We start from the raw sequence: 23,768 nt of genomic DNA, 5'->3' as shown, positions 1-23,768 counted from the left end.
TGACACCCCTCCCCCATCTCGGCGGCTCCCGCGCGACAGGGAGGACTGCGCGCTGCCTCGCCCGCCGCGGGCACTGTGTCGGCGACGCGCGCGCGGGCGCGCGCTGCTGAGAGCGGCACGTGGCATCTGTCCCTGGCGCAGCGCGCGCCCACGCACTTCGCACCCTTCTGCCTCGTCCCGGGTTGCCCAATTTCCCGCTTGCTGCGCGCCGGAGGCAGGCGAATGCTGAGTGGCTCAGCGCTGCGTCGCTCAGACCAGTTCTTGTCTCGTCATTGGCTTTCCCCAGCCAGGGGCGGAGCACAGGTAGCCGTGGCAACACCTGGCTCACCTTCGGCCTTCCGGCCCCTCCGGCTCACGCGGCCGGAAAACGTAGTTTTACACGCTTGCTGGCGATTGGCTGGGATGGAGCAGTCCGTCATACACCCTTGTCCGATTGGTTCGATGAGGTCAGCGCGGGGCTGGGCTCACGGCGCCGGGCAGCAGCATGGCTGACGGCGGCGCGTGGAGGGTGAGTGAGTGAGCGGGCGCGCGCGGGCTCGGCTGGGAGTGAGGCGGGCAGCCTGGGGCCCGTCGAGGTCATGACAGGCCGGGCCATCCCCGTCCGTCTCCTAGCGGCCCAGCTGTGCGCGGTGGCCTGCGGCCGGGGTCTCCGGGCGCCTGACCCCCCTCCTTGCGGGCTGCCAAACCGCCCGCCCCAAGCTGCGAGGGGAGGACCATTGCCCCCGTGTGCTGAGGGTGTAATTGTCTCTCCCGGGATAAGGGGTGGGCCCAGGCTCCCACCGTGAGCCGGTGGCCAAGGCTGAGAGCAGGGCCCAGCACTCCGGCTACTGCCTCAGTTGCTCTGAGCAGTCGGAAAACGCCCTGTTGTGTGTTTCAGGATGAAACTGATCAGGTAGAAGAATATTAGTAGCCCAACTCTAGTCCTTAAACATTGAGTCTTACCCTGAGCTGTTTATCTCTGGATTACTTGTTCATAATGCAATAGTTCCTGTGGCCCGCCCCCACGAGACAGAGCCTCTTTGTCCCAGCCTCTGTACAGCAAAGTAACAACGACAGTTGCACACTTGGTTCCTGACAGAGGAGTAAAGGAATAACAATAGCACAGTACTTAATCTCAAAACACAATACACTGAGACAGCATGTGGGGAAAATACCCCCATCAAGACAGCTGAAATGAATGGGACAGGTTTGATTTCCCACCGTGACAACATAGACTGGGCATTTTTAAACTCGGAAACATCTTGTTCCTTACTGCTGAGTCCAAATATCATGATTCGTCTCCTGCAAGTGTCTTCTTAACATATTTTTTTTGCTATTTTACCAGCCTCCACGAACATGTGAGGATTATTGGTCTGAATGGAAACACTGTAAGGGCATCCGTAATTTATTCCATAACTATTATACATATGGGGAAGCGCCCTCCTGTGAACAGTGGAAAATAGACTATGGCAATTGCAGAAAGTGGGAAAAAAGCAAAAGTCCAGATGCTAAGGTATGATGAATGCCAAACTGAAGGTAGTATTAAGAATGGTTTAAAAAATAAATTGTGCATCATGCATGCACCATGGTCATCAGCATTAACCTTCCCCCACAAAAAATCTACTCAGCCACCCATACCACAATAAAAAAAAGTAGATTTTTCTAATGTATCAATATAAAGTACTTCCACAATTGAGTGGGCAAGCCTGTCACAAGGCTGGTGTAATGTATATTGAACAATAGTTATGTCAGTGATGAGAACAGGCCTTTTCTATGTTTGTGAGGCACTATGTAGATGTTGTTGGATAATTTTCCAATACGTTTAACTCTTGGGTGTGTTTTGTTCCTGGCAGAGGGGACTAACAACTGCAACATTATAAGATTTTACAAATCCTTTAAAAATAACTAAATGTTGAGCCTAAATTGCCTGCCACTGTCCTTTTCAATCCACAACCTTTTCTTCAAAACTGTAGAGGGAAAAATGTCTTGCTTTTTTCACCACGCTAATCCATACAAAATGTTGTCACTAAAATCATCTTCCTCTCCTCTTGTTTTGACTGTATCATCCCTTCTTCAGCTCTCCCCACTAGCTCCCCATTATCTTATTTCATGTTCAAGCTTTGTCATTGCTTTTAAGAGCCAACATCCGTCATTCAGCACAGTATATGGCTCTGACTTTGCCACCTTTCATGTTCTCCGCCTTCTCCCTTCCACTCCATGAACAATGTCAGCCTTAATTTTCCCATTTCCTTCTCCAATGCCTGCCTTTTTATGCTTCTGTCGCCTATGCCCACAACCTCACGCCAGTTCTCTATATTCCTTGCCTCATTCAAATCTCTCCTAGAAACCTCAATTGTGCTGTCTTGCCAATAAAAGGAGAATTTGAAAAAACACAACCCAACTTAATAGAATACCATTGAGGCAGAAATAAATATCATAGTGGTGTTAGTGCTACTATTATTAAAGCTTTGTTTATCAGGATCATTAAGCCTAAATTTTCAAAGTAACACTTGTGTTCCCAACTTGAGACAATAGAGAGGCCTGATTTTAAGAGGGTGGATGTTCAGCACTGTGTGAAAACAACGCCCTTTGAAAGCATCTCAACACTGAACGCCCCAAAATTGAGGCATTCAAAACCAATAGCTACTTTTGAAAATGTAGGCCTTATGGTTTGGGTTTTTGGCCTAAAAAGTAATGATCTTTTGAAAAGATAATTATTTGTACAGGAATATACACATCCACTCCCAGTCTTTATTCAAGCCTAATTTAATGGTGTTCAGTTTGCAAATTAATTCCAATTCAGCAGTCTCTCATTGGAGTCTTTCTATTCTGGGGACACCATCATAGGGCCTAATCACAACAGCCACATTATCAGAGGCTCGTTCACCTGCACATCTACCAATGTGATATATGCCGTCACATGCCAGCAATGCCCCTCTGCCATGTACATTGGTCAAACTGGACAGTCTCTACGTAAAACAGTAAATGGACACAAATCAGACGTCAAGAATTATAACATTCAAAAACCAGTCGGAGAACACTTCAATCTCTCTGATCACTCGATTAGACCTAAAAGTCGCAATTCTTCAACAAAAAACTTCAAAAATGGACTCCAACGAGAGACTGCTGAATTGGAATTAATTTGGAACCTGGACACCATTAAATTAGGCTTGAATAAAGACTGGGAGTGGATGTGTCATTACACAAAGTAAAACTAATTTCCCCATGTTTATTTTCCCTCTACTGTTCCTCACATGTTCTTGTCAACTGCTGGAAATGGCCCACCTTGATTATCACTACAAAAGGGTTCTGCGGCCCCCTCCCCCCAGGTAATAGCTCACCTTACCTGATCACTCTCCTTACAGTGTATATGGTAACACCCATTGTTTCACGTTCTCTGTGTATATAAAATCTCCCCACTGTATTTTCTACTGCATGCATCTGATGAAGTGAGCTGTAGCTCACAAAAGCTTTTGTTCAAATAAATTAGTTAGTCTCTAAGGTGCCAAAAGTACTCCCTTTTCTTTTTGAGTTGTTGTGTGAGTAGTTAATGTCTATAATGTGCTTTGAAAATGCAGCACACTGTGTTTGAGTGTTGAGTATCGTATTGTCATGCATTGCAGGAATCCCTATGCAAGAGTGAAAGAGCCCGGATTCTGGAAAAACAGAAGTATGATCCAGTGTGGAAGCTCAGGAAAAGCCCACCAAGGGACTGGTACCTTCCTCTTGGTCAAGATAAACCAAAGTAATAAGACTACCTACCATATTTGGCCCTCATATACCAGATGTGAGGCCCATGCTATTTTTTTGCCATGTGATTCTGAAATAAGACTAGCCTCTAAAGGAGAGAGACTTCTCAGCTTATACTTCTGCTCACAGCAGCCACCCACCTCATTAATGCCTATTTTGGGGTACATTTAATGGTGTTTAAGAAACATCTTATTGAGATGTAAATATTTTAAAAGGATAGTTCAGGTGCTCAGTTTGATTCTTGTCTGCTACAGTCCTCTGCCTTTTTCATTCCCTTTACCATCCATCCAGACAAGGACAATGCCTGCTGCTTTGAAACAGCACACATTCATGTAGCCTGGCTGCTCTTGCTAGTAGAGCCGCCCCCCTTCCTTCACATGGGCTAAGTCTGCTGCCATTTTGGTATGCCCAAGACCAGGCTGGCCAGGTGAGGAATTAAAAAACTAAGATATCCCTCTCCATTGGCAATAGAGATTAGAGTAATCAGGACAGCCCAAGCAGCTAGTATTTGGAAAAAAAACAAAACCTAACCAGTTTGTACAGATGCACTATTGTCATCCTTAACAGTGTGCCAGGGGGCAGCAGACAGAAAATAAAGTTGACCTATGCCAGCTGTTTGCCCCTGCAAAATTATTCTCAAGCAGTTTTTGTTCTTAAAATATGTTTGTGAAAGCATTAAAAGTTATCACAAAAATAAAGTGACTTCAGTGACTTTCAAAGATAAGTCTTATGGCTTTAAGCAAATTAGTTAAAATGGAATGTCTTATCACATTAGCCATGCAGTATAAATAGCTATATTTACTTTGTTGTGATACATGTCATATCTGTTTTCCCCTTGATTTGTACACAGGCACCTCAGCAAAACCTGAATTGGAGCTAAAGGAGAAATTGGCAGTTATTATCTTTCCACTACAGCAGACTGACATACGATCGCTTTAACAATTTTTCTTCATGGCATAATTATACCCTCAGGAACTATGGTTTGTCCAGAGTGAGGAATTGTTACTCAGGAATAAATGAAAAGGGAAAAATATTCCATAAGTGAAAAATGTCCCTACATGGGACCATGCTTCAGTTTGTGGCATAAAAATACAGTAGAGTAGTACCCTGTTTATGTAGTCTAATTGGGACCAGGGCCAGATCAGATAATCAAAACTCTGAATAAATCACGGAATGGGAAAATGCTATGCCACAGCACCATCTAATGGCTACAGGAGAGATTGCCCGCTTCTGGCCCTGGAGTCACGGTAAATGCAGAGAACTGGCTAAGGGAGGGTTAGATAAACGGGGTTCTAAAGTATTTTGGTTTTATTGTCAAGATGGCCAGTTATAAAAAGAAAGGGAACAAGGACAGGTGGTTTTTTATTTTCTTTTGACAGCCACCTGCATAGGGATGTTTGAAAAAGCGAAAGAAATAGTCTAGTCGCATCCCATTGTGTCCTCCTCTCATGCCCTTTAATGCAGCTGCGTGGCACAATCTTCTGATCTCACTGTGTGTACACTTTGGTAACGTCGATGCATTTCCCTTCAGGAGCCTCATAGCCAGGAACCTGTGGTGTGTAAGTAGGCCCCTCCTTCTCAAAGGGAAACAGGTCATCGTCTCGTCTTATTGCTGCTTGGTAAAGTTCTTCTGATTCGAGACGCAATTCCTCTAGTGCCTCCTGCTGAGCTGCCATAAGAGACTTCAGTGTTTCCATCTCTGCCTCATGCTCTTTCTGCTTGTACAGGGCCCACTTCTTCAAGAGCAGGGCTCGCCTTTCACTCTCCTCAAAGGACAGCGGGGAGATATCTCGCACTCTGGCAAACGTGAAAGAACATTTTAACACAGAAGCTGCTGACATCCCAAAGAGCAAGCATCTAACAAAAACTACAGTGAGATACAAAGAGGCAAGTTGGCCCAAACACACAATACTCTGGATTGCCTTTATGTAGGGTCTTTCATGGGAGGATACTACTGCACTATCTAACAGCAAATTCCACTTGCCCATTCATCTGTTTGTTTCTAAACAAACAAGTAAAAGATCATTCATGTTCTCTCTATTGCCACCACAGGGAGAGTGGGGGAGAAGATTTTGTACCTAAGCTGATGCGTTTTGTGGCAATTTTGCAAGATTCCTTTACAAACATTCCTCAATACACCTGAGGTAATTATCTTTTTTAAAGGTAAGAGAACAGGAGCTTAAAGACTTGCCCAAAGTAATTAGAGAGACCAGGTGGGTGAGGTAATACAAGCTTTTGAGCCACATAGAGCTTGTCTTCAGATCTGGGAAAGGAACTCCCAGGTCACAGAAAAATGCAAGGTGAAACAGATTGTTTAGCATAAGTAGTTAGCGCATAATGTATGGGAGCTTAAATTTATTGCTCTGCTAGACACTACAAATAATGGATTTATGGCTCATTACAATAATCTGTAACCCACTAACCCAGTGGTTCTCAACCTATTTATCACTGTGGGCCAATGCAGGTTGAGAACCACAGTGCCCCTCCCCCCCAAAGTTCCCTATGCCCAGCGCCCCTCGCCCTGAGACCCCTCCACAGAGCGGGGCCAGAAGTGGGCAGGTGGCACCCACATGCCACAACGCGGGGCTGAGCAGCCTAAAACTTGCTGCAGCATCCCCACAAATTCCTAGTTCAAAGTGCCCCCTCACTGCCCAGAGTGCCTTCTCACCCCACAAACCTGCCCAGAGACCCACTCTCCTTCACCCTGCCCCCCTGTGGCACTCACCAGCCCCCTGCTAGTAGGAGTGCTCCAGCAGGCTGCCAGATGGTGTCTCCCCCTCAGCCAGCTCTGCCCCCTTTCAGACCAGAGTGGCAAATTTTGAATTTTTTTTAGCACGCACTGGGCCTTCAGGCTGCCTGCTACACTAACCCCATATTTTTGTTCTCTGACTGCAGAGGTGTTAATGGGCCACTCTATCTTGAATGGTCCCTTACAAGAGGGGTTCTCACCCTTTTTCTTTCTGAGGCCCACCCAACATGCTATAAAAACTCCATGGCCCACCTGTGGCACAATAAGGAGCTTTCTGCATAAAGAAGCCAGGGCCTTTGTTAGGGGTAACAAGCAGGGCAATGGGCTATTAAACACTTTGCATTTTGCTGTGACACTGGGAATTCCTTTCCCAGACCTGAAGAACAGTTCTGGGCATCTCAAGCTGTAGCTCACAAAAGCTCATGCTCAAATAAATTGGTTAGTCTCTAAGGTGCCACAAGTACTCCTTTTCTTTTTTCAAAAGCTTGTGTCTCACCACCAGAAGTTGGACCAATAAAAGATATTTCCTCACGCACTTCGTCTCTCATATCTTGGGACCGACACAGCCACAACTAGTACATTGCCAAAAGTCAGTGGCAGAGTAGGTAGGGAGTAGAACCTAGGACTTATAATTCTAAAATTCTTGTTCCAACCAGTAAACAACACTCCCCTTACCAGGTGCCAGAGCAGGGATACGAATGAATCTAAAATGGGAATAAAAGTCACACCAAACAAATTACATTGATATGTTTTCGCATGTGCGAAGCAGAACATTCCAAAATCAGAGAGAAGGATCTGCTGCCCCTCCTCTCATGATAGATTGTTGAGCCCTCCAGAAACTCCTCCAAAGTCCATCTCAGCACTTGGAATTGGAGATAAAGTCTTAGACTGATCCCATCTGATTTATCAAAAGATTTTTTAAAAAACTCTGTATCCCACACCCAGAATTACAATTTTTCATTACAAACACAAAACACTGTTTCAAAAGCAATTTGTAGAAGGAGAAACAACTCAAGAAAAGAAATTCTGGAGTTGCAGAAGTCACAAATTTCTTGATCCTTTAACTATTTATCTCAAAACTGACTCCCTTGTATCTAGCACAAGGCAGCTTATGGGCAACAGGGTAGTATTAGTAGGTAGAGGGTATTTCACTGTTATTTGCACTTCTTCAGTTCATAATCAACCCCAAAGTAAAAGCTAGCAGTTCTCCATACCTTGAAGCATCCAAAAACTTGAATGGTGTTACAAAATCCTCAATGGGAATCATTTCCAGGGCAGCTTTTTCCAGCTTTTTTATCTTTTTCTTCATACGGTCCTTTTGTGCTTGTTCTCTCCTTGGATCTGCCTTCTTTTTCTTCCGCGGTTCTGCTCTAGCGGAGGAAATTAATTTAAAAATTTTGTATCTGTGTATACCCATGTAATAATACTTTTTGTTTCTATAGTAAACCCATCCTAGAATAAAACGGTGTGTCTAATAGGGAATATTTATCTATACATACTGGGAATTTGAGAAGCATTCTTGCAGCAAATCAATATAAATTGTAATATAGTACATTTTCTTATATCAATCTGTACACAGAAGAATACTTAGCACTTTACAAACATTAACTAATTAGTCCTTACAGCACTTCTGTTATACTTAGAAAATGAAAACCAGCAGGATCTTATTTAGGGGATAAGACAATATGCTGTGTTTACTGTGAATACAGAAAGAATTAATCAGTTACAGCTATAACATGCTACTCACTCACACAAGTTCTGCAAGGTGGTTGTTATAGTTACCAACCTTAAAGTTGCTCGTGCCAAGTCACTAGCCAAGTGGCCAGGACATGTGGAGCCGAGTCTTGTCAGAAGCGCATCCGATGCTCCTGAAGGGTAATTGCAGAACCAGACTCAAAGTTCCCAGTTTTTAGAGTCTATCTTTATAGGGATTCATCCTTATTCAAATCTATAGGGTTTGCTTTGTCATGCAGTTTTTATGTTTGAAGTGATAATCAATCACTGTTCTCACGTTTGAAATTATAGTCAATCACACAGATGGCACAGCAATGATGGCTTGTTGTTATCTTGGCCTTTGGCCCCCCTATCCTTGGGGCAGTTGCGGGGTGGATTCTGGCTTGCCCTCAGGGTAATCCAGTTATCTTACCCAATGCATTCTCATTCTTTGGCCTATTGGTTTTTCCTCTAGATGTAGTGTTATTTATTAGGCTGGCACTTCAATCTTTTATTACTCATTCAAACATACATCCGCAATCATACCTTATTTTACTTAACATACCTCCTACATTTTATTACCTATGCATTCTTTAACATAACTATTCTCAAATCATTGGGGCATGACAGACTCCAATTAATCTATCCATGCCACCTGTTATACACTAAAAAAAAAAACAAGCAAAATAGGAATGTAAAAGTAAACGCACAACAAATTTTGTTCCTAAGTTCAAAAAAACATTTGTAACATGTTATCTTATCACTTTTAGAACAGACTCTTTGTCTCTGGATGTTTTTCTACAATTAACACAGATCTTGCAAACTAACAGGCCTGCTTCAATTAGCACAAACTCAGCAGGCTCAGACACATATTTCTTTCTAATAATACAAGCCAAATCCAGGGTCTGTACTGGATCATACTTTCCCCAAAGCATCAATATATTAATTTTTACTTTTAATTCAACACTCTGAAGTATTATGCCCATTTTACAGATAGGGAAACCAAGGCAAGTGGATCAGTGACTTGCATAATGCTACAGAATAAGTCAATGGCAGTCAGGTTTAAAACTCTGGTGTTCCTGGTTGGCGTTCAGTCCACCAAGCCAGGCTGCTTCCTTATACTACATACACAATACAGTACAGGCAGACAGGTTTTATATTTGGATGTTGGCTTGAAACAGAAGTCGTACAGTATTTTAGTTACTAACTATGGAGTCATTTTAACCAAGCTGTATTAAGAAAAGGGTGGCATGCAAACTGATACTATACATCTATAAATGTAGAAAAAGTACATTCAAGTATTTTTAGTGCAGCTAGTGCTACATTTCAACTACTGTTCAAAAGGAAAAACTAGAAAGTTGTTTACACCAGAATATCCCCAAACGTTTACACCCTTACGTTACATGCCTTCATAACTGAGGAATTATGAGTAAATACAACTAACCATTAACACTAAAATTTTATTCAGAACACTAGCTACATATATGGGAATTAAACACTAGGCTAGAGTCTAATAGTTCTACCTGATTTTATATCTATGCCTCATAATGTAGAACTATATATGTGCGCCTATTCATTTGAATAATTTAAATTCTTCCTAACTTCCTGTAAAGAGGATTTGAACATCTGAAAACTATTCTATGAAATACAATATAAATTGTATTTTACCTCATGGGGAGGGACGCCTGAAATGCCAGCATAGAAGTCTGCCAGTGGTTTCCCCGAAAATGAATGGTCCAGGACAGCTGAGAACTAAGAAAAAAGGAATACAAAGCATGAGAAGAATCAAATTCAATTATGTTAATATATAGCTTTTGTAGACTGCCTTTTATTAATGATTTCATTTGCATAAATACATTATAATGAATAACAGATTTATTTGGGGCATAAGCTTTCGTGGGTAAAAGAAGTGGGTTTTTTATCCACAAAAGCTTATGCCCAAATAAATGTTAGTCTTTAAGGTGCCACGAGACTCCTCGTTTTTGTGGATACAGACTAACACAGCTACCCCCTGATATTATAATGAATAATCTTCAGTCCATCCTCAACTGTTTGAGCGAGTAGTGGTGCCTGGCACTAATTCAACTGTAACAAATATGAACCTTTTCAGCCCAATAACAGTCCAAATTTTGCACTGTTTGAAAGTTTGAATCCGCAAGGGGGAAAAATCACTTTAAAAAAAAAACTCCACAAATTAATTATGTCTCAAATTCAAATGACCATGTATTTGAAAAGTAAAAATAACTGATTCTGTGGACTAGGGAGCATTTGCAGCTTCACTTTTAGGAACAGGGTGATACAGTTTCTCAGGGTCTATGAAGTCTGCTACAAAAGAAATACAATCTGTCAAAGTCTGAGCCACCAACTTGTCCATGCCCTTTTGCTGGAGCCCGGACTAAGCCTGCTGGTACCACAACGCTTGCATATAATACTCCATCTCAATCCAACTTTTTTGCAAAACTCCATCCCGATGCCAAGGAACATGTATCACATGCTGGGACCTGCTGCTTCCAGGAGGGCAGCACCCACAATTGGCAGTGAGGGTAGCCAGGCAGATCAAGATGGCGCAACACGTGAAAGACCAGGAAATTTCAACAAGGGCCACGCTGGTGGAAGGCACCTATGGCAAAGGACCCCAGGGCAGGGCAGGGCACGGGCTGCTGGATCAGAGCATGCCACGCAGGGGCCCAGTGACTACTATGCCTTTGCATTCCCCATGGGCGTGGCCACTCCGCCCAAGGGGGGAACCGCGTGCGGGGAGCGGCCGGCACCACGTATCACGGGGATGGGGGGGGGGCGCACGCGCCCGACGTTCCCCGCGCGAGGACAGCGCGTGCAGCGGAAGGGCCCTGCCACGGGCCCGGCAGGAGGTGGGGTCACAGGGGCCACACGCGCCGGCTGGGGGCGGGGGACCGACCGGCGAGCCCCAGGCCAGGCTATCCCTGGCCCTACCTGAGCAGGGAGCTCCCCGCTCCGCCCCGGACTCCGGGGAGCAGGCGCACCGCCCCGCGGGCTGCCGCCAGCATGGCTTTTGCGGGACGCCTCAGCAGCAGCAACAGCAGCGCCTCCTCTCAGGTCCCCGCCAGTGTGGTGCGCCCGCAATTGCGGCCGGCTGCAAACCTGCTCCCCGCCGCCCCTGGTTCCGCCTCGCGAGGAATCCGGCCCCGCGGGCGGAGCGGCGTGGGACGCCAGGGACGCTCGCGCCGGACTCGCTCAGTGCCCGAGGCGGGCGAGAGGCTTTAGGCAGGGGAAAGAGGCGCTTTGCATTGACCGCAGGGCTGCCACTCACGTGGGACTGAAGGGGGCGCTCCAGGAGAAACGACGCGCGAGTCTCATGCGGAACCCCTGGCTCCTGCCAGCCGAGAATCCTCTCAACTCCTCCGGTGACTGGTCCCTGACCCGCCTGCAGCCCTTCACCCCAAACACGTGAACCCTAGAGCCTGGCCAGCCCTTGCAGCCTGGGAGTCCAGAAAGCCTCTTCAACCCAGTCCCGCTGGAGTAATCACCAAATACTTGGCTCCCTATGTGGTGTTTAGATGCTGCTTGTAATTATTAGAACTGGGAGCGCTGGCTATTGGGAGTCTGAAAGGACAGGAAACGGGAATGAGGGCGGGCGGGGAGGGGGGGAGTTGAGGAGGCTGAGTGAGAGCTACCGAGGGTGTAGCAGCAGCTTGGAAAAGAGGTTTCAACTTTAAAAATAAAGTCCTGTTGAAGTTTGTTAGTACCTTGCCTGGTTGCTAGAACAGTTTGGCGATGAGGATGGCTCTCCTGCCTCTGAACCCACTTGCGCCCTTTCTGCAAAGCCCACATGAGCCTCCAATTGCTTTTATTGCCTGGATCCATATGTTTGAGATTTATCTGCTTGCAATCGGTGCTACAGAGATTTCTGAAGTAAGAAAGCATGCTCTGCTAATCCACTGCCTTGGAACAGAAGGGCCGCATATATTTTACACTTTTCCCCTTGCAGCTGATAAATATGAGACTGCACTCACTACATTAAAGAACTTTTTTGTGCCAAAAGTGAATGTAATAGCTAATTGCTACAGACTTTGCCAGCGTGAGCAGAAAACGGGAGACTATAATGCAGTATACTGCTTCCCTGAGGAGTTTGATTATAACTTGTGACTTTGGGAATATGGCAGATGAGATGATTAGAGACCAGCTCATTGAGAAAACAACCGTGCTTCATGTAAGAGAATGCTTACTTCTAGAACCACAACTTACACTAGAAAAAGCAATAACCATTGCTACTCAGATTGAGTCAGCTACAGCTGAAGCCAAATAATGAGCATGGATACAGGAGGAACAGTCCAGGCTGTGACTCTTTTGCAGAAAAGTTCACTATCGCTGCAGACAAATGATTACAAGAGGAAAACTAATGAAAAGCCACCGAATCAGCAAATTCAAAATACAGTAAAAGCATGCTTTCACTGTGGATCCCCACAACACCTTGCAAGCTACACAGGATGTCCGGCCAAAGTAGCTCAGTGCAATCATTGCAAAAAGATTGGGCATTTTGCTAAAGTAAAATGTCGTAGCAGCCAATTCAATCAACAGGTGCATGCAGTTACAATACCAGATGTTACTGTGCTGAGCGTGGACAAAATCACTACTGCACTTATTCCAGAACAAATGAAGTGCACTGTCAACGTTTCCGCCATAGTCTCAGGCAAATCACACTCTATTCAGTTAATGTTGCACACTAGCTCAGCAGTATCTATACTATCTGATTCCATCTATTTGCATTACTTTAAAGATGTGCCTCTTACTGAACCCAAACTTCACTTTGTGTGCTATTTGAAAAACCATATTCCAGTACACGGCTGCCTGCCAGCAATAGTTACTTTTGGCGATTGCTCTGTAACTTCAGAGTTCTACGTTGTCCACAAAGGCACTCCTCTCCTTGGCAGAGATTTATTGGCTGCTTTAAATCTCAGGGTAGATAATAGATGAATTGATCTTCCTCATCAAAGCACTCTTGCAGTAAACACGCACCAGTTTCAGCTGGGACCCAACACCAGGTTGAGGAGAAACTCGGTTGTGCTTATGGGTTTCTGCATAAAGTTAAAATGTGGAATAATGTGATGTCTGTACAACAGAAGTTACGGCGCTTACCATTTTCAGTCAGGGAAGCTGTTTCAGAGGAACTTAGAAAACTTGTTCAAGAGGACATTATTGAAGAGATTAAGTCCTCAGAATGGGTTTCACTTATAGTAGTGACGAAGAAGAAGGATGGAGGCATTCACCTTTGAGTGGACTTAAGGGACCCAAATAAAGCTATTGTGATTGACAGCCATCCTCTTCCTCACATAGAAGAAGTATTTGCAGAACTCCGTGGAGCAAAAATGTTTTCTACTCTTGATTTGCAGAGCGCATACTACTTGGTTATGTTGCATGAAGATAGCAGAGACCTCACAGCATTTACTACATATGAGGGACTATTTCATTTTAAACGTGTTCCATACGGTCTCCCATCTGCCCCAAGTGCCTTCCAAAAAATGATGTCATTGATTCTGAAGAATCAACATGGAGTTCAGTGCTATCTGGATGATATTATCGTGTTTGGAAATACTTCTGAGGAGCATGACAATAACCTGCAGTCTGTACTAAACTGCATCAGCAAAACAGGCCTCAAGCTCAATAGGTCCAAATGCAAATTTAGACAAACTTAACTCTCCTTTCTGGAGCATACAATTTCACAGGCTGGACTAAAACCTGATCTGGCTCATATCCTGGCAATTTCAAATGCTCCTCCTCCAACAGATTTGCAAACCTTACATTCCTTCTTGGATCTTACCTTCTGGTATGCAAAATTCATTCCCAATTATGCTTCTGTCATTGAACCATTATGAGAATTACTACGGAGAAGTTCAACCTTAGTGTGGACAATGGATGCACAAGCTAGTTTTGAAATGGTGAAAGACTTCATTGTACATAGTCCAGTACTTGCACTATTCAGTCCTGCATTGCCCACAATTGTAACTACTGATGCTTCTGATTATGGACTTGGGGCTGTCCTCACACAACTTCATGAGGACAACAAAGAAAGGACTGTTGCATTTGCTTCAAGGACACTAAGTAATGCTGAGAGAAATATTCTACAGTCGAAAAAGAAGCACTTGTTTGTGTCCGGGCTACTGAAAAATGGTGAACTTACCTGTGGGGCTGCATGTTCAAGTTGGGCACAGACCACAGCCCTTTGACGACGTTGCTCACCACAAAAGGACTGGGAAGAGCAGGATATCATATTGCTAGATGGTCTTCAAGACTACTCTCTTTCAAATATGAAATGGAATATAAGCCTGGAAACCAAAATGTGGTCGCTGATAGCCTTTCTCGCCTGCCTTTGCCTTCACCAGCATGGTCCAATGGAGGATGAGGATGTAGTAGTTGCGCTTATTACAAGCACTCTTACTGCAGTTACAAAAGAACAATTTCAAGCTGCTTGTTCAGCGTGTCCAATTCAACAAAAACTACGGGAATTTCTGACAAAAAGATGGCCCAGTAACCCTAAAAACTTTGACCCAGTTTTGCTGCCTTATTTTAGAGTTCGGGATGAACTTTCTTTGCTTGATGGCTGTGTGCTATGAGGTACACACCGGCTACTTGTGCCAGAAGAATTACAGTCAAAACCCATACACCTGGCACACAATACTCATCAAGGAATTGTCAGAACCAAACAACGACTATGGGATCTGTTTTGGTGGCCAGGGATGGACTCCCAAACTGAAGCACTGTGAGTTTGTGTGTGTGGTTTTTGGAGGGGGGTGGTGAGGGAGGGAGAGAACCTGGATTTGTGCTGGAAATGACCCACCTTGATTATCATACACATTGTGAAGAGAGTGGTCACTTTGGATGGGCTATTACCAGCAGGAGAGTGAGTTTGGGGGGGGGGGCGGAGGGTGAGAAAACCTGGATTTGTGCTGGAAATGGCCCAACTTGATGATCACTTTAGATAAGCTATCACCAGCAGGACAGTGGGGTGGGAGGGGGTATTGTTTCATGGTCTCTGTGTGTATATATTGTCTACTGCAGTTTCCACGGTATGCATCCGATGAAGTGAGCTGTAGCTCATGAAAGCTCATGCTCAAATAAATTGGTTAGTCTCTAAGGTGCCACAAGTACTCCTTTTCTTTTTGCAAAGACAGACTAACACGGCTGTTACTCTGAAACCCATAAAATCCTGTGTCACTTGCCAAATGCATAAGATTGCAGTGACCTGTACGCTTCCATTGCAGCCTGTTCCTCTTTCTGAATCTGCATGGGAAAAAGTGGTGACTGACATTGTAGGACCCTTTGATACTGCTCCAGGTGTCTGCCGTTATGCCATCACTTTAATAGACTATTTTAGTAAATGGCCTGTTTACATCAGGCCTGTTTACATCGTAAATCTCTTCTGCTACAGTAATTAAGTTCCTTTCTTCAGTCTTTAGCAGGGAGGGTAACCCCAAAGAACTGGTTTCAGGTAATGTTAGTCAATTTACCCCCTGGAGTTTGAAACTTTTCTAGCAGAGAGGAACATTTTACACAGAAGATCATCCCTATATTACCCTCAAGCCAATAGGGAAATCGAACAGTTTAACAGAAGTTTGAAAGGGAGTTTGCAAACGGATAAACTGGAAGGGTGATTGTGGATAACCTTCACTACTGATTTCTTGCAAGCATACCGGGCTACACGACATGCCAAAACGCAAAGATCACCCACAGAGTTACTGCATGGGAAACAGTTGAATACTAAACTGAAGATTGCTGGATTGTTAAAGGCATGACCTGATGCCCCAACCCAGGATGATGTGAGAAAAACAGTTGAACAGAACCAAGCAAAGTATAAGGCTTTCACAGACAAGCGGCAGGGTGCTAAGGAACCAAAGTTTTGAGTGTGGTTCTTTCGTTAGAATATGAAAACCTGGAATTTTACGCAAAGGGGACCATAAATTCACAGCTTCTCTTAAAATCATAGAGAAGAAGGGACCTTACACCTGTCGACTTTCTGATGGGCGGGTATGGAATGCTTCTTATCTTGCATCTGTCTATGCACCAAGAGGAGATTATGCCAACCACCAGTCTGCATTGGATGACTTCACTATAGTATCAACACAACAAGACATTGCACTGGAACCAGAGCTTGAGAGACGGCCTGTCAGACCCAGACAACCACCTGTCTGGACTAGAGACTATGTTATGTAGTATCTACAGTGCTTTCAGTGTAATATTTCTGCCAACAGTATAGTGTCTTGTTTCATATTTGTTCCTGTGGTTAGAATAACAATGTTTATTTTAATTGGGAGAGTTTCTTAAGAGAGGAGGGAATGCGGTGTTTAGATGCTACTTGTAATTATTAGAACTGGGAGCAATGACTGTTGGGAGTCTGAAAAGACAGGAAACAGGAAGCGGGGCCGGGTGGGGGGGGGAAGGAGTTGAGGAGGCTGAGAGAGAGCTACCAAGGGTGCAGCAGCAGCTTGGTAAAGAGGTTTCCACTTTAAAAATAAAGTCCTGTTGAAGTTTGTTAGTACCTTGCCTGGTTGCTACAACACCCTACAACTCCTGAAGCCTGTAGCTGCCCCATCTGAGAGTAGGATATAGCCTGTCTTACCCATGTAGTCCAAGGAGGGGGTGTGGGTGGGGAATCAGATGACAATCTGAAAAGTGCAGAAAGATTGAGGGAGGTGGAATGAGTTAAAAAAAAATCAAGAGGATTAATACATTTGCATGGAAAAACTCTTAATTAAATAGCTGACTATGAAAGATGCTTAGATTAGACTCCCGAAGATGAAATCCTGACCCCTTTCAAGTAAATGGGAGTTTTGACAGTAATGTCGATAGGGCCACTAATTTATCCTAAATATCAAAATAAAAAGAACGTTTTCCTTCAACTGGTCTTCCAAAATATTCAAACAATTCAAGTCCTTCATTGAAGGTCTTTCTGAAATTAGTTAGCAGTTTTCAAACTGGCTTTCTGGAAGTAAGCCCGTGAAGGGATCAAATTTGAGCTACTGGTTACCAAATATAGGGCCTGACCCAGCAAGCATTTAAGTGTATACATAATCACTCACATGCATCTGTGTTTAGAGAATTGAATGCTGGGGTGCTATATATAATCCTCCATTCCCTTTGATTTGGCTGACACACAAATTCTTTAATCCTGTAGCTGGACATATTACCTTCCAACACCCCCACTTCATTCCTACCATTTGGATGATGATGTATAAGTATTAAAATTCCACTTCCCTTCCTCCTCCACACAATGCTCTCAGCTTTAATGCCATCTCCTTTTTAAATATAAAAAGGAAGAATTCAAAATACTTCATGGAAACTCATTGTGCAGGATTCTTTAGCTGAAATGGAGATAACTGAAAATACAGAATTTGGAGCATAAGTTTAAATTGTGTCTCTGTGACTCCTATGTTATTAAACAAAAATCAGCTATTCAAGGTGAGGGCAAATGTTGACCATAGTTGAGTATTCTAGGTTAATGTATTTGCTATGGCTGAAATAATTGACATTCCTTCTGTAAGTGACTGTGTTTGAACTGTTGTCCTTTGGATATTATAATGTTAATATAAATACTTTGAAATGCCAATGGAATTGTGTGTCCATGTAAAATTTGTGGAAAGAAAAATAATATGTTAAGAAGGCAGTATCAATTACACATGCACACACTTTGGAGCATACACCAGCCAATAACTGGTGGTTAGGGGAACATTTCACCTATAGTCAGGTAATTTCGTTATCTGCTAAATGGTTCCTGGCTCCTTTTGATGAAGCATCTGGTACTGGCCAACGTGAGAGATCACACACTAAACTAGTCAGCGCATGGTTCTCCAACTGTGGGTCGGGACCCCGAAGTGGGTCAAAACCCCATTTTAATGGGGTCACCAGGACTGGCTTAGACTTGCTGGGCCAAAGCCCAAGCCCCACCTCCCAGGGCTGAAGCCGAAGCCTAAGGGTTTCAGCCCAGGGAATCAGGGCACAGGTTACAGGCCCCCTGCCTGGGGCTGAAGCCCTTGGGCTTTGGGCCCCCACTCCCTGTGGTGTGGGGCTTGGCTGGTCTCAGGCTTGGGTCCCCCCTCCTGGGATCATGTAGTAATTTTTGTTGTCAGAAGGGAGGTGATGAAGGTGCAATGAAGTTTGAGAACCCCTGAACCACTAATCTGGTATGTGTCTGACCAATCCTGTTCCTGGAGTTAAATCATGGCTTCGTGTAAATCAATGGAAGTTTTACCACTGACTTCAATGGGGCTAGAATTTCACCTCTGCATTCCAATACCAGTACCTAGTACTGGACAGTCACCAATAAATACAGCATACATACCTATTCATGCAGGACTTTAAGGGAGATAAATCTAGAGTCTTATCACATGATGTAAATTTTTGCATGATTCCAAAGTTTTTATCATACAAAAACAGGGTAACACATTAATGGGAATATGCTATAAAAGAGTTAAAAGTGAGTGTGATTAATATGCTACTTAGGCCACTCATGAAAAAGTAAACAACCTGACTCCTCCAACTTCACAGCATTGTACATTATTTGTAGGGGAAGAGAGAGGCAAGCAGAGGAGGGTAGACTAGATTATCTACTGGGTGTTTTAATCTCCGATTTCTATGATTTTTTGATGCTTAGAACTATGAAAAATTTATAGACAATCACAAAGTTTCCCTAAAGGAAGTAGAATTGCCCTAGCTTATGTAAAAAGAACAGTAAATGCAAAGCGTAGTTATTCATCTAACAAATATTTTTGTTTATGAAATAACTGTAGAGAAAATGACATTGTAGGAAAGTAAATTATATGAGCATCAACTACAAAGGTAATAAAATGACAGGTTTCAGAGTAACAGCCGTGTTAGTCTGTATTCGCAAAAAGAAAAGGAGTACTTGTGGCACCTTAGAGACTAACCAATTAATATATCTTGTGTCTAGACATAGAGTTTGTACTGGCAAGTTTATTATGTTCTGGATACAGTTACATAATGATGTATGTGGTAGCATAAAGTTTCACATTGGGTACTGAATGTCCCATTACAGGGATATTTACCTAGTGCTGTTAAATTACCTAGTTAGAGACCCATAAAGGGACACTGTTTTACATAATTAAAAATACAACATATACCTCACCTATTGCCCTGATCCTACAAACACTTGCACACCTGTGGTCCCAGTGAACTGAAGGAGTGTAGCGTTTGCAGAACTGGAGTCCAGGTTATTGAAAGTTATTTCCCGTTTAGTATCTACATGTTATTTTCCTGTTCATGTTGTTGGTTTACTTTTTCCATTTCTCTCAACTTAGGCAGTGAAAATAGACTAGTCAGTTTCACTTACAGGTTGTCACTAACAATCCCCACAATGCAATGGTCACTCAACCCAGATCCTCCCCCAACTCTACCGGGGGAGTCGCTCAACCCAGACCTCCGCACACCCCATCTCTGCCTAGGGGTGGGTCATGCAACCCAGATCTTCCCTCATCTCTGCCTGGGGATGTGTGTGTCAGTCAATCGACACCTTTTCCCATCTCTGCAGGGGGAGAGGGATGTCACTGAACCCAGATCTTCCCCCATCTCTGGGTCTGTGTGTGTTCAACTCAACGCAGCCCTTTCCTCATCTCTGCTGGGGGGTGACTCGGGGGAGGGGGTCCCTCAACCCGGACCCGCCCCATCTCTGCTCGGGGGGGCACTGGGCCGAGCTCCCGCAGACCGACCCCTGGCCCCACGCGGGAGCAGCGGCGGCCGGGGGCCGCTGGTTTCTCCCGCCCTCTGCGGGCGGGGACAGCCGGGCTCGGGGCGGCTGTTTCCCGCCGGGCCGGTTAGGCGGTTGCCCGGCGCAGACTTCCGGCGTTGCCGGGGAGCCGCTGGGAGCCGAGCGGGGGATGCGGCCCGGAGGAGGTGGCTGGGGCAGGGCCGGGGCCGTGGCCGGGGGATGGCGCGGCGCTGAGGCGGCTCCGGCCGGGGCAGGGGCCGGGCAGCGCGGAGAGCGGGAGCGGGGCGAGCCCATGGCTGCTGGCGGCGGCGGCTGCTGAGCCGAGCCGAGCCGCCGCCTCTCGGAGCAGCCCGGAGCCCGCCCGGGGGTCCCGGGGGCACGGGCCGGCGGGGGCCCCGGGCCGGGGGACAATGAAGCTCCTGAAGCCGACCTGGGTCAATCACAATGGTGAGTGCGGGGCCCGGGCGCCCCTGTGCGGGGGCCGGAGCCGGAGCCGGGGCGCCCCAAGGGTCGAGTCCGGTGGGTGTGAGCTGGGGGAGGGGGGCGCGTTGGGCCCCGGGCCCGGGGAGGGCTCTGCGCGCGTGAACTTCGCAGTGACCCTGCTGAAAGTAACCCCCCCCCCGCCCCCGGTGTCCCAAAGCAGCGCCCTTGACTCCCGCCCCACTGCCCTGCGCTCCTCGGAGGATGAGGGACAATTGGGTGTGGTGGGGAAAGCTCTTGTGATGGGAACTTCGTGCTTTCGGGGCATGCCAGCCTTTGCTCGCGAGGGTGTACGTGTGCAAAGACGAATGCACCGGGCAGATTTGAAGCTCCTTTCTTGTGACTCTTAGTTAAAGTTAAACGCTGACAAGCGTTTTGCACCTTTAACAGCCCATGGGGTTTGTGATTTTGTTTTTCCTCCAAAGCGAATTAAATGTAGCCGTCACTGAGAGTAAACTAATCCCTAACCACGTCTGGTTTTAGCAACTGCAACACTGTAGCAGATATGAAGAGACGTGGTATAACTTGTTTCCAAATAAGAAGATAAGGATACATTCTTTAGCATGCCTAAAGTGTCTGGAAATCTGCCTTTCTTGGCTCATTGTGGATTTTTATATGTTGGGAAGGCAAAGAGAAATACGGTACAGATAGTTTGCAAAAGTAAATGGAATGAAAATAAAATGAAACTGTTTGCTAGAGAAACATAGTTTCCAAAATACAGACGTTGGCTTGCAACTCTGCTTCGCAAAAATGTCTGCCAGGAGATCTGTGAACTGGCCTGTCAAGCAGGGGTTCTCGACCTTTTTCTTTCTGAGGCCCCTTAACATGCTAAAAAAAAATTCCACAGCCCATCTGTTCCACAACGTTTTTTCTACATATCCAGTAGATTAAAAGCCAAGGCCGGTGTTAGGTGGTAGCAAGCAGGGCAATTGCCCAGGGCCCCACACCACAGGGGGCCTCCTGAAGCTAAGGCTGTGTCTACACTGCCACTTTCAGTGCTAAAACTTTAGTCCTTCAGGGGTGTGAGAAAAGACCCCCTCCCCCCCCGAACGACAAAAGTTTTAGCACTGAAAAGCACCAGTATAAACAGCACCTCCCGGCCATAAAGCTACCACCCCTCATTCGGGGTGGTTCTTTTTAATCACTGGGAGAGCTCTCCCCCAGTGATAAAGCATGTCTACGCTGCCCACATCACAATGCTGCTGCAACCGCGCTGTAACATGGGCAGTGTAGACATACCCTAAGTTGCTCTGGCTTCGGTTTTCAGCCCTTGGTGGGGCTTGGGCTTCGGCTTTTTGCTCTGGGCTCCAGCAAGTCTAACCCAGCCCTGCTCTCTGTATTTTGGCTGACCACCTGAAACCTGCTTGTGGCCCTCTAGTGGGCCCCGGACCCCTAGTTGAGAACCACTGCTGTAAAGAATAGAATGATGTGTGAAAAGTAAATAAATGTGAGTACCATTGGGCAAATGCTGTCTCCTATGCACTTAGGGCAGAACTCTATTTTGTTTCACAAACATAGTTGCAGTTTTCTTCAGGGAAACCTTTGACACAGTGAAAAGAATATAAAGGCACCAAATTGTGGATTTCTTGGCTTTCACACTGGATAGTGAAATGGTGTCATTCAGTGGCTGCATTGTAAGAAGCCTGAGCTGCTTATAACTATTCAATACAAATATTTGTTAATTTAGTGCTTATGAAGGAAAGAGTAGTAGCTTGAACAAAGCATACTTTGAATTAGCATGCAAGAGAGATGCAGATTTCCACCTATCTCTATTCCATTCTGGGCCTTGTGCTGGAACTTATAGAAGTTCTGTGCAAATGGGTACTAACCTGAGGCCACCAAAATAATTTTTGTTTGAATCAGTTATTTTGTATATTCATGTCTCCAGGTGTGTTGAGCTGCTGCACTTGCCCATTATACTTCCTGTAATTCAGCCCATAATACACAGTTGTGGAAGAATATTATCCCAATATATTATCCCACACACTATATATTTTTCAGAATGCATATGCACATGAACAGTAACATCAGATTCTATACTAAGATTAGGAAGTCATTGCTTTTATACTGTCTTGTCTGCCACTTCTGTAATTACTTATCATAGTGGTTTGTGAGTTATGATGTATCTTGATCTTCAAGAATAAAGTGTTCCTAGTGAGATATAAATTAATGTACATTTGCAGAGGAATGTTGTAATTTCTTACCAACATTTTTTTAAATGTGCAGAGTATTATCAGAGTACAATCAGTAGCAAACAAGCAACTTGGTGTCTAAATTATTACATCACAGTGACAGTGAGTGGAACAAGTAGTGGTCATGTAAAGAGTTAATTTTGCATGTTCAAACTCTGCCCATATACAGGTACTTTTTCATAATTTGTTCTGCATATACCTTTGTTTTGACAGTGCAATTTACACCAGAATATAAACTTTTAGAAACTTGAACTCATTTCTTGCAGGTGACTGATATCCAGAGTAAGCTGAGTATTGTTCAGATTGGACAATTTTGGGGTTCTTAAAGCTGGTTTATTGTATGGTTTATTAGAGAGACCAAGTAGGCGAGGTAATATCTTTTAGTGGGCCAACTTCTGTTGGTGAGAGAGACAAGCTTTTGAGCTACACAGAGCTCTTTTGGTCTTTTAACTAAGTTAGCATAAAACTGTAGTTAGATTGTAGGTTTTATGATTAATTTTGACCTCAATCCTGCAAACACTTACACACATGCTTAACTTGGATAGATATTCCATGCTTGAATAATATGAGTATAGCAGTAGGAATATACTACCAACCATGTGACTAGGATGGTGACAGTGATTGTGAAATGCCCAGGGAGATTAGAAAGGTTATAAAAACAGAAAACCCATTAATAATGGGGGATTTCAACTAACCCTGTATTGACTGGGAACATGTCACCTCAGGATGGGATGCAGAGATAAAATTTCTAGATACCATTAATGACTGCTTCTTGAAGCAGCTAGTCCTGGAACCCACAAACGGAGAGGCAATTTTTGATTTAGTCCTAAGTGGTGCGCAGGATCTGGTCCAAGAGGTGACTGTAACTGAACCATTTGGTAGTAGCAACCATAATGTGATTAATTTAACATCCTGTGGTGGGGAGGAAAAGGGAGAATAACAAAGAAGCCCACCACAGTAGCATTTAACTACAAAAAGGAAGAAATGGGAAGAAAAATAAAAAAGCAACCATGGCTAAACAACAGAGTAAAATAGGTATTTAGAGACAAAAAGACAGCTTTTACAGATTGGAAGTCAAATCATACGGAGGAAAATAGAAAGGAATATAAACTCTGGCAAGTCCAGTGTAAAGTGTAATTAGGCAGACCAAAAATGAATGTGAAGAGCAATTATTAAGAGACAAAAGCTAACAGCAATTTTTTTGAAGTAT

The 23,768-nt window shown here is 44.6% G+C and overlaps 3 protein-coding genes across 5 annotated transcripts in view; 2 read left to right on the top strand and 1 right to left on the bottom strand.

Annotated features, from left to right (window-relative positions):
- The first annotated feature begins 369 nt into the window (after window positions 1-369).
- On the top strand, window positions 370-4,924 carry LOC311531796 (synaptic plasticity regulator PANTS). The gene is made up of 4 exons (XM_084649507.1): window positions 370-508; window positions 1,325-1,492; window positions 3,603-3,724; window positions 4,580-4,924. The coding sequence occupies exons 1-4, from the start codon at window positions 485-487 to the stop codon at window positions 4,596-4,598; spliced, it is 333 nt and encodes a 110-aa protein (XP_084505633.1). The 5' UTR covers window positions 370-484; the 3' UTR covers window positions 4,599-4,924.
- A 148-nt stretch (window positions 4,925-5,072) lies between these two features.
- Window positions 5,073-11,748, bottom strand: MRPL40 (mitochondrial ribosomal protein L40). Of its 2 annotated transcripts, none has more exons than XM_084649506.1 (4): window positions 11,481-11,748; window positions 9,860-9,943; window positions 7,693-7,848; window positions 5,073-5,526 (listed from the first exon to the last, which is right to left on the bottom strand). In XM_084649506.1, exons 1-4 carry the CDS (start codon window positions 11,525-11,527, stop codon window positions 5,217-5,219), a joined length of 597 nt encoding a protein of 198 aa, XP_084505632.1. In that variant the 5' UTR covers window positions 11,528-11,748; the 3' UTR covers window positions 5,073-5,216. The 2 variants fall into 2 exon arrangements, with proteins under 2 accessions (XP_084505632.1, XP_084505631.1); XM_084649505.1 differs by lacking the exon at window positions 11,481-11,748 and adding an exon at window positions 11,144-11,381.
- Window positions 11,749-13,000: 1,252 nt separating this feature from the next.
- HIRA (histone cell cycle regulator) overlaps window positions 13,001-23,768 on the top strand; it is a 66,464-nt gene continuing 55,696 nt past the window's right edge. The window contains exon 1 of one of the 2 annotated variants that reach the window (XM_084649455.1): window positions 13,001-14,927. Coding sequence is in view for 1 of the 2 variants with exons in the window: in XM_084649454.1 (XP_084505580.1) it covers window positions 20,297-20,333 (37 nt within the window). In the remaining variant the exon portion in view is untranslated. Of the gene's footprint in view, window positions 14,928-20,053; window positions 20,334-23,768 lie in introns of those variants that run through there. The other variant, XM_084649454.1, reaches the window with a different exon arrangement.

Source organism: Lepidochelys olivacea (assembly GCF_965140295.1).
Source record: "Lepidochelys olivacea isolate rLepOli2 genome assembly, chromosome: 15".
Lineage (NCBI taxonomy): Eukaryota > Metazoa > Chordata > Testudines > Cheloniidae > Lepidochelys > Lepidochelys olivacea.
Note: the sequence above shows the minus strand (reverse complement) of the source record. Positions and strands in the feature narration are given on the sequence as shown.

Excerpts from the sequence above, each read along its gene's own strand:
- LOC311531796 (XM_084649507.1), top strand. The coding sequence starts at position 485 with ATGGCTGACGGCGGCGCGTGGAGG. Across the intron at positions 509-1,324 it reads CTGACGGCGGCGCGTGGAGG|CCTCCACGAACATGTGAGGA; the intron begins GTGAGTGAGTGA and ends CTATTTTACCAG. Across the intron at positions 1,493-3,602 it reads GCAAAAGTCCAGATGCTAAG|GAATCCCTATGCAAGAGTGA; the intron begins GTATGATGAATG and ends CATGCATTGCAG.
- MRPL40 (XM_084649505.1), bottom strand. The coding sequence starts at position 11,217 with ATGCTGGCGGCAGCCCGCGGGGCGGTGCGCCTGCTCCCCGGAGTCCGG. Across the intron at positions 9,944-11,143 it reads GCGGGGAGCTCCCTGCTCAG|TTCTCAGCTGTCCTGGACCA; the intron begins GTAGGGCCAGGG and ends CTTTTTTCTTAG. Across the intron at positions 5,527-7,692 it reads AAGTTTTTGGATGCTTCAAG|AGTGCGAGATATCTCCCCGC; the intron begins GTATGGAGAACT and ends CACGTTTGCCAG.